The sequence below is a fragment of the Amblyomma americanum genome, chromosome 5, assembly GCF_052857255.1.
Source record: "Amblyomma americanum isolate KBUSLIRL-KWMA chromosome 5, ASM5285725v1, whole genome shotgun sequence".
NCBI classification, from domain to species: Eukaryota; Metazoa; Arthropoda; class Arachnida; order Ixodida; family Ixodidae; genus Amblyomma; species Amblyomma americanum.
Genome location: NC_135501.1, coordinates 185,054,513 through 185,065,176, shown reverse-complemented (window position 1 = coordinate 185,065,176; position 10,664 = coordinate 185,054,513). Strand labels below are relative to the sequence as shown.

Here is a 10,664-nt window from a genome sequence, read left to right as displayed (position 1 = left end):
GCGGTGGCTCAGTGGTTAGGGCGCTCGACTACTGATCCGGAGTTCCCGGGTTCGAACCCGACCGCGGCGGCTGCGTTTTTATGGAGGAAAAACGCTAAGGCGCCCGTGTGCTGTGCGATGTCAGTGCACGTTAAAGATCCCCAGGTGGTCGAAATTATTCCGGAGCCCTCCACTACGGCACCACCTTCGTTCACAGAGCCGAGGATAATCGCGTTTTAGAAATTCTAAAAACTCATATGGCTATTACTTATGACCGGCTACAAATCTCTATTTACAACCACTTGCCTAGGTATGATAGTTAAGCAGTTAATTATCAGAAATTAGTTAACCAGCGTACTACTTGAGGCGATTCATCTCTTTTCCGGTGTCCGCCATCACTGGTAATTCTATGCCGCAAAAGCCATACATTTACCTCGAAAAGCCTATTTTTGAAACTTGCTTAAAGTGTTCCTTGTAACACATGGTATACTACCAGGCAATAAATTTCAGCTTTCTATAGTAGAAGCAGCACTTGCATTCTACTTCAATACACAAAATAAGGTGTTTTGATATGTTTTCATACGCAGACTGTAGGCTGCGCATCACATGCTGAATGAAAAGGTGTGCGTCTCCAGGATTTTCTTTCAGATGTGCATTTATGTCCTCTGTTCATTAAAGCGCTTTCTGTTTACTTTTTTATCAATTTTGTTTATTTACAGACATCTCACAAGTCTCCATGGTGGCAATGTGTAAGGGAATAGTACAAAATTATGTGTGTAAATATGCTTAAATAAAAACCTTGAAATTATGTGCGTACTGTATGATTTTTCGAAGTATTGATTTGGAGAAGGGGCTCTTCTCGAGGCTAAAGGTATCAAACGTTAAAGTGGCGTTAAAGGAGCTACGTATGTGGACATCACGCAATATATATATATTGTGGTTTAATTGGCAAAATAATCGAGAACATCCATCGGCTGGGCATTAATGAATGTGCATCAAGAAGTAGACAGCTTCTGTTTACAGTCTTAACATGCTCTAAAATTATCTTTACGTTTTTGTCTAAAAAGATGGGCCTTACATGCAGAAGGAGGTACTCTGAATTACAAGTCATGTCAGTCGTGTTTTCCTGGTGAAGTTGTTTTAAGTGTCGCTACAGCGGCGTGTAGCGCAACGCTTGTTTGAACTGAAGGAACGCTTTTTACAAAATATCCACCAAACGTCTCTAAAGTGCGAACTACAATAGCAAAAGATCGTTTGCTTTTGTTTTCTTTTGATTTTGGCAGGCTGTGTGCTGTGGCATCCGAAGCGTCATGTTTATTTGGCGAGATTCAATTCTCTCCAATAAGCTGTAACTTTCTTGGCACTTTAAGGGGATAAAAAATATCACTTGCATTCTCCAAATACGCGTAGTGGTACTGAATCGCACCGTTATATGCCCCTTCTTTTGAGTTATGAATGGGTGCTTGGTTTAACGGCCCTTCAACGCCACGGCTCTTGAAGTCCTGCCGTCAAGCATGAGAATGCATGTGTGTGCTACATTATGAGGCCGGTCTCGTGCAGGTTCTCGTTGCTCATGCATATTCATGTAAACAGCAGCGAAAAGACCCAAATCGCCTCCTTTTTCATTTTTTAGCCCAGTTGTTTCTTAAAACAAGGTGAATGGCCTCATTTCAAGAATGTGATGCTCACACCGCCACACTGAGGACGTTGGGCTGATCGTGTCATGAACATAAGAACAATCTGCACTGCTGCTACTACGCTGCGACTGATTCTAACCGTATACGTTTAGCACAGAAGTACGAGGGCAAGGTGCAACGGGTATTTGTTTCTTCGGTAGTTTTTTTTTTTCTAATGCCTATCTTGGATATGTAAAGTTAGGTCGTCAAGCTCCTTATTTCTTGTCTTAAAAACACAAGTACGTGACAGTCTTAAACGAATTTTTTTTCCGTAATGCTAGCTCCTTGAATATGTTAGACACACTGGATAGGCCACGTAAAAATTTTAAAGCTAGAAGCGCGACCGAGAAATTTAACTCATATAAAGTCGCGGGAGTAGAGTAAAATTGCCCTTTATAGTTTGTACATATTACTTCTCCCCCTATCCTCTCTTCCTGTCCCACTCACCTCTTTCATTTCATTTCTCCATTCTGCCTGCTGTCCTTTATTTCCGCTGCCCCAGCTCAAGTGCTTCAGCATCGATGGCAGATGCCGGGGCTAGCAAAAATCTTTTCCTTCCTTTTTATTATTATTTTAATTAAAAAAACACTACCACCACCCTTTAAAAACTTTCCTTACGGCCAATGAGCTCACGGAGAGCTCCTTAATATTACCTACACTTTGTGGTGATGCACGCCTGGTACAAAATACTACGGGGGACCGTTGCTTATGAGCTAGCGTTTCTACCGCCTTATCTGCTGCAGGAAGCCGAAAGAAGGAAACACATGAAACGCTGCTATCTTCCTCTTTTAATCCTTAGACGCCTCTTTAAGTTGCAACATAATAAAACATTTCAAAGCAATCAAGACATCTACAAACCTACTATGACCTTAAAGGCTAATGCGACGCGCCAAAGGCATGGCCAAATAAGGTCTCTTTTTTTTTTCTCGTCCTTCATTTGTTCTTTAACCCTTTCATAACTGTTTGTGCGACTATAACGCGTATGCGAGCGAACACACCCGTCTTCCGTCTGCTCGGACGGTGTCGTGACGTAACCTTTCCTGTGTCCATTAAGCGCGCTAGACTCTAAACGGCAATCCAGCGTTGCACAGTTTGCCGTGGTCTCTGTGTCCATGACCCCAAGGAAGTTGTTTTGCTGACTTTTGCACCTCACACTCAGAGAATACACGCACGGCATACGAAACCTCGTCGAGGATGAGCGCTTTTGGCACGCCCTGCAACATCCTGTCCAAGCGGGCGCCGTAGATCAGCTGGACTTGCACTCATGGCGGCGGAAGACGCCAAGAATCGTGTCATTAGAGCCCGATTTAGATGCACTTAGTCTTCAATGACCTTGCGGCGCGCCGCGGTAACGTTTGGCGCTAAATATGTGCCGTGGCTCGCTGCCCCACGCAATAAAAGGCGCCGGAACCTTGCCTGCGAAGAAGACCCCAAGTTTTCATCCCTTTCGGTGCGTCGTACGCAAAGGCTAGCGTGCACTAAGAAGTCCGTGCGAGTGATACCTGTTCGGTACGTATCGAGTTCTCTACTTTGTTACCTTAGGTGACCTTTTTTTGCTCGGTTGGAGCATTTTTCTTGCATTAGAGGAAGGCTGCTTGTTTGCCGTCTTTTCTTTTTCACTCCGAACATTTTGTATAGAGAACGTCTTTTTTTCATTCCTGACCATTCCTGAAGCAACGGAAATTAAAAGCAAAAGTAGGTTGCCGTCTGTTCGTGCTTCTTTCTTGCCCTATTAAAGCTATGCTGTTTCAAAAAATAGTTTATATAGCAACACTCACATAGATAATTTCTGATAGTGCCCAGTCGCCGATCTGCCTCACTAAAATTCTTAAAGGCTAGCAGATAACAGCGGAAGTACACTAGATCGTGACATACGAATTTGATGGTCTCGCGAAGGTTGCCGCGAATGTTGCTTATATAGCCGCCTCTGCGAGAGGAAGTTGATAAACGCTCGAAAATTACGCAACACCGTATTTCTAACTTTGTAGTTATGCCAACGAAAAATCACAGCTTGTATTACGGAATGCCTTGAAGACCACTTAAGTTGAGAAACGGGCCATTTCTGCATATTTGAATACTACGAAATAACCTTATATGTTTTCGTTAGCATATTTCTTGTCGGCGCCGTCATTTTGCTTATCTCTGAAATGTTTAAGAGCACATTATGTATGACGAAGTCATTTTGTTCCAGCTGGTAGGAATGCGAAATGAATAACATGAATTGTTTTCATGGAAGGCTGTTTTTTTGTACTATGCATATTAAAAATTAAAACCAAGTTCTTCAGGATTATGAATTCGCATGATCTACTTAATTAGAGCAAAAGCAAGTCATGTTTGTAAAACAAAATTTGCGCCCATAATTCCTCTGCATTTGGCTTCTTAATTTTCTAGTTCCAAGTCCACGTGATCCAACCATTTTGAACATCAGGAATATTGCGCATGCACAGTGAAAAAGCAAACCTTCTTTGTAACTTCAGACTTACCCTTTAAACTATAGAAATTCTTAGGCAGGCAGTACGGCCCACTAAGAAAATCATTAACGCCTGAAAATGATATGTCACACATCCGCAAGATGCCTTCTTCGCATTATTTGTCGAAGTACGGCTCAGGCGCCTGCTCACGAAACAGCCGAACCTTAAAGTCTACTGGAAAGCCGCTGTTGTAAAGGTGACGTATATGACCCATTGCTTCGAATGCTTTTGCTTCGTGTTTATAGCATTAATTTCTAATAGAAAGCTGCCACCAGCTATGGCGCAATTCCACTCACTTTTTTTTGGTACTGATGTTAGGAACTATAATGGCTTCGAATGTCTCTATGAAACCTGCATTGAGTGGTTAAAAGCCTTTTATTCATAGGAGGACGGAAATGGCGCTGATGTACACGGCCGGCCTCCTGGCCTTCTTCATGGCCATGACGGTAATGGCAGTTCCAGGTAAGTTCAACTTCTTCCCATAACTATCGGTGTACACACACGCACAAACACACACAGTTTCTGAACATAGCATTCGGGTTCCTTGGCTGGTAGTTTACATTAATGAAACAAGAACTAGTAAATGGTATTATAAAGCACAGTTTTTACATATCCCTGGACTGTAAACCAATGGCATAACGTTTCAGCCAAGGGCCGTCAGTGAAAACATGTTATCTAAAGCTGTGAGGAGCGATATCATTAGATATCCACTGTCACCGTCAATAGCTATAAACTTTACAGCTCATTAATCATTGCATGCTTGAGACTTACTGACGGACTGCGTAATTCCTATGCTCAGATTCATACTGCTCATATCTATGTCAGAATACCCCAAAATCGGCGGTGAATAATCTCTGTTTAGTGATTATTGCGTTTAACAACTATTTACTGCCAGCAGAAGTATGGTTCTCTGCTTCTAATGAGGCATTTAATACGTCTCGAATTTTGTCTTCGTGCCATGTACATGCTGAAATTGGAAAAGGGTTTTGTTTCATTAACGTTGTATGTACTCTACTCAGCGGTATGTCCCAGTCACATTCCTGCTACTTTCCTTTCTTTTTCTTTCTTTCTTGTGCAGAAAAGTGCCACATTCCGGACGAAGACTGGGAAGAACTAGCGGATCAGTTCCTCGCCAAAATGCCAAATGAGTTCACATTCCCACGAGGCAGCGGGGACTCTCCCAAGAACAACGAAATTCTCGCCGGCATCACTGTAGGCGACATGACCCTCACAGGCCTCGACCGCCTCGAGCGTTACGGAACCGTGCGCGTGTATTGTAAGAACGGCAAGCCTTTCGTGAGCGTCAGCATGGTCGCCCGAGCGCCCCTCAAGATGTCGGCGCCCTGGAAGTACTGCGGTGGCAAGTCCGGCCTCGTGGGCACCCAGGCCAACCACGTCAAGGTGTGCATCAACTTCGAGGTTGACGAGGTGGACGGCAAGGCGACGCTTCGGCCCGTCAGGGTTTCGCCCAAGTGGATCGAATCTCTTGACCTGAAGCTCGATGGTGCCGGGGACGTTGTCAAAACTGTTTCCTCCATCGTGGGAAAAATGATGCCGGCATTCGTGAAGGATTTCTGGATTGAGAACCTGCCCTGGAGGATGAACAAGGTTCTGGAACAGATTCCAAAATAGAAATAATATCACCGATTCCAGTCAAAGAGGCCATGTCAATCACTCTGCAACGCGAGTGATTAGTACTGAACAAAAAAAAATCCGTAGTAGTGCAACCTTGGCAGAAAGTCTATACTTTAAAGGAGTGTCTTCCCTATTGTAACAATACTGCCTGACAGAAACCTCTGTGCCAAAATAGGCTGAGAAACCAAGCATGTTCCTTTGAATTCGAAAGACTTGTTATAATCAATGTTGCAAGGAAGTGAAGAAGCGGGGTTGGCGAAGGCATTTATGGTGTGAGTTCTGTTTAGGGAGCGCTTCCAGTTTTTTAATTGCGTATTTCTGTGGCTGCACAAGAACGAAGCAAAAAGATGTCGTTTTGTTTTTATATTTGCCAAAACCGGACCGCACTGACGTGACAGATACGCTGTGGAAGGTGGCAAGAAATAAAAACTGTTCGTTCTTACAAAAAAAAGTGGTATCAGGTGTTAATTTTCATGTCTGTATTTGAATCCATGCAAAATTTATTACGCTGCGATTCACAGCTTTGTTTATGTTCGATGTTCTGTCGCGTAAGTACTACATGTTTAGTTTTTATTACGGTAGACTCGAACTCCACCTAGCACCGACCAGCGCGGCAAGAACCACCAGTTTGTGATGATCACCCGCTTTAATATAGTATTCATTTAGAGTTAGCAGCCAGCATGCGTCTGTTTGTCGAAAATTTACAGCAACCCGTCTTTTGAAGACATTGGCAAGAAAAATGAATTGAACTGTGCAAAGGAATCAACTAGGAGTGACTGCTACCTGAAGTTAATTGGTTTGAGTGAACGAGTTGCCCCCGAGAAAACATTGCGTAAAGGTAGCATCGCTACCTATCTTTCTGTTCTTTGAAGGATCATATGTGCTTATGGACTGTTGACTAAGTTACTGTTGAAGGTTGGAGGGTCACGTAGTAAACCAGTGACTAGGTGCTGGAAAGAAGCATGCATTCATTGCGTACGCTGCAGGTCACGCCATTAGAAGTTTTGCGCAAAGCATAATTTTTGGTTTCAAGTTTTTTCGATGCAGCGTCCGTTGACATATCTAGAGTGCAAAAAAAAATCATACCGGAAGTTGAAAATTTATAAATTTGTCAAACAAAGGATGCAACGACCAAAACTATGGTCCTTGGTGTGTAACGAATCACACAGGGTCCCATTAGGCAAAGTAACTGTGCAGAATTCTCCATAATATGAGTATCTGCGAAGAAAACTCTTACGGAGAAAAACACTGCTTGTGCGAACATTCCCCTTCAATACATAGCCGCTGATTTTGACGATTTTTCTAGAGTACTTCCCGGTTGATGCCAGCATTGGGACTTCAGGACTGCATAAAAAAAAAACAAGGCCTACAAGCAGACAAAATTGCCAAAAGAATGTTGCTTGCGATTGATTAGAGGATTTCAAAGCCGCGGCCTCCCTTAAGAAGCATCAGGGTTGATGTCGTCAGTAACAATAATCTGCGCTGACTGGTTTCCAGTGACACCCATTAACAGCGCGGGTTTAGCAAGACCGGATGCGCGGCCAAAGCGATTGCGCGCGAATTTCCTGAAGATCTCCCAGCCGGCTGCCTTGTAATACTGTGGAAGGCCGGCATTCTGGCGTCGCAGAGCAGTGTTGGTCTTCTCAATTTGAGGCTTCCCAAGATCTCCGCTTCTTTCTACTGCGGTTCAGCTGACTTCGTCTGCGGTACATGTTTGCGGTTTCTTTGTGAAGCTTCTGTAGAAGATGTCCCACAGCATCTTGAGATTTCCTCAACCCACGCGTACAGCTAATAGCGACCCAGTGTTGATCAGTGCCAGACAGAGACAATGCATGCGTTGGCATTGCACTGAAATCGGTTAAAAATGTGTGGAACATTTCCACGAAGCGGTCGGGACTAACCGAAATATAACATTGCTTATATATAAAACGTGCCGTCAGCGCAAGAACCCCCTCTCCGCCCCGCTCGCATCCTGTTCAACACGATGTCAAGACGGGCGAGTTGGTGATACATACTTAAGGAAAATAGCTCAAAAGACAGGGACAAGTGAAGAAAACAACAGGACCAGCGCTAACTCACATCTGAAGGTTTGTTCACAGGAAACAAGGAATATAAACAGTGCAATCAAACAAGATAAGAAAGCAAACAAACGTGTAGCTATGTGGGATCGAGCAAACAAACTTTACTGTCATGCACGCAAACCGACGGGCTGCTAACGCACAATCTAGTTTTTTTTCTTTGTATAGAAAGCCTCGATAATCTATGTAAAAACACCCAACGCAGTTCACTAGGGAGATTATGGAGGCTTTCTATACAAAGAAAAAAAAACAAGATTGTGCGTTAGCAGCTCGTCGGTTTGCCTGCATGACAGTGAAGTTCGTTTCCTCCATCCCACATAGCTACACGTTTGTTTGCTTTGTTATCTTGTTTGGTTGCGTTGTTTATATTCCTTGTTTCCTGTGGATAAACCTTCAGTTGTGAGTAGCGATGGTCCTGTTGTTTTCTTCACTTGTCCCCGTCTTTTGCGCTATTTCCCTTAAGTCGCGTCCTGTGACAGGTGTTCCGCATCAAGCATTGGTATACTCTGGAAAGAACCTTGTGACGCTCTCAAGTTGAAGCTGCGAAAGCGAAAAGACGGTTTCCTTCAGTACACTGTTTTTCACACACACTCAGTATACAGCTACGCAGGTGTGGAAATCGTCGCCCCATTACTTTGGTTCTAATGCCGAGCAACACAAATATGACCGCGACTATTGCTCAAGTTGAAACGCGCCCATGTGTTGCGCCGGAGAAAACCCTGTTCGATTGCCACCTCCGATCATGGCTTTCTTCATTGGCACTTTTTGCATTCTGTCTCAAATGAAAACCTCCCGTCCATCAATACAGGTCAATTACGGGCTAGTCATTTCTTGCCCAAGTCCTTCTCTTCCGCATTATGCGTTTGTCAAGTGGACTCGAACAAAATGTGGATGACGCTTCAGCTTCTGTTAAGACCAGAATGCGATAGCAATGACATGTCGTCCTATGTATGGCTTCCAGTTGGTCAATACGCATAGGCTGTGTTTAATTTGTGATCCTAAGTGCTGCTGTTAGGTAATCCTGCCTGCTCTCTAGTATAAGGTGATCGTAGGAGGCCTCCAGTTTCGTAGTGAACGAAAGTTCCTGGGTGGTGTTACTCCGGGTCCCCACCATCATTGTACCATGATGACAAATGAAGCCAATTGAAATAAATTGAACTGAACTGAATTGAACTGAACCAAAAAGGCATTGGTTCGATTCCTCACTCAACGAATTTCATTTTCGGAGAAACTGCTGCACTCTTGTCGCGACTACGTCAGAGCTGTCTCCACCAATGAGCTTTTTAGCAACAGGGGACCTCTAACACTATCTCATTAAAAATGCGTGTGCTTGCGAACACCAGTTTTGTAATGTTCAAAAATACAATTCAGCACTGCTGGTGCATTGCCTGTTGCTGCCCAGCGGCTATTATCGAACAATACTGGCGAGGTTCGCCAACCTCTGCCGACTACGAGATGGGTTGGCTAACAGCGCGAAGAGCAGATGCAGTTTGCATTCGCAGCCTTATCTTTTGATGACCTTCTTGCGTTCCAGCCTACTAACGGCGGTGGTGACGCGACGCTATCTCTTTGCTGACTACTTGGAGCAAAAGTAGTGCATTGCGCGTACATTCATCGCCTTGTTCATTAAAACGTGACGCAAACACTGCTGAGGGTTGTACTAAAATCAGGCATGCCACGCGAGCTCTTTGGCGACCGCGAAAAATGTGGACACCGTACGACACACTAGCCAGAAACGCAGCCGTCAGAGTCAACTCAAGAAAGTACATGGACTACATGACTACATTTTTTCACTTTCTAGCTATCATCTTTATTTCTTGCTAGCCTCCTCCCCTCCCGTTCTTGTAGAACCATAGAAGGTTAATAAGATTGTAGTCATATGTAAACACAGCATCAAAAAAGATTTATAAATTTCACATCCATTTTGATGCCGGTTCTATCTTGAAAAACCTGGACGAAGTTCCTCAACAAAGCCGGGCATCTTTGCAGAAACAGAGAGCACGAGAGAGACAGAGTGTGTTCGTTTCGCTTTAATCGCAGGCTACGCCAGTTTATCAATTCTATCCGTTTTTTTTTCGGAATTAAGTCTGTAGACTCATCATCATGCCTTGCTATTAGAACAAATTTATGCTATCATAATTTCCATCCAGCAGCAATACCGCACAGTTGCACAAGTCTGACAACCACGAAATATGCATTTTTCTATGGAGGAAGTAGTTGTATTCTGTTGTATTGAGTAGTTCTATTTTGTTTAAATGTAGCCAACTTTGCCTTCATTGCGATACCGCATTGAAAAGTCCGCTGTTCTGTAGTCGTCTCCAGGCACTTGAGAGCGAAAGCCCTGCCGATTTTTCTGAGTAGACCGCTGGATCAATTTTCATGTGAAGCAGCTGACTGCCGTATTCCCCAACACGTGAAGCTTTCACTTGCATCCATGAAAAATCACAATCAACCATGGGTACATCAGGTTCACATATTGGAAACTCTCAATTTCCACCATTCTTTCTCTACTCGAATCAGGCGGCAGAAGAACAACATATCATTTTGGTACCTTGTCACGCGAAGCTCGTCAGTGTCAGGCGCTACAATGAGTGAAAATAGAATTGAGCTGCTCTGAACTCCAGCCGGTCTGTCTAGAATCGACAGTAAGTCGTCCAGTTTACAAAGTTAGGCGTTGTAATTTACTAGAATGGTTACTGAGATTTTCTGCGGTGTTATTGTTTATAATGCCATTTCACAAAGCAAGAAAGTTGTCTCAAGCACCTGACGTTCTCTGCCCGAAACCATTCTGTTCAACTGCATTTGAAAGTAAGAAAAAAAAATGG

General features: G+C 43.8%; 1 protein-coding gene across 1 annotated transcript; it reads left to right on the top strand.

Annotated features, from left to right (window-relative positions):
* The first annotated feature begins 2,967 nt into the window (after positions 1-2,967).
* On the top strand, positions 2,968-6,212 carry LOC144133178 (uncharacterized). The gene is made up of 3 exons (XM_077666065.1): positions 2,968-3,164; positions 4,512-4,588; positions 5,205-6,212. Exons 1-3 carry the CDS (start codon positions 2,983-2,985, stop codon positions 5,756-5,758), a joined length of 813 nt encoding a protein of 270 aa, XP_077522191.1. The 5' UTR covers positions 2,968-2,982; the 3' UTR covers positions 5,759-6,212.
* Positions 6,213-10,664: the final 4,452 nt, after the last annotated feature.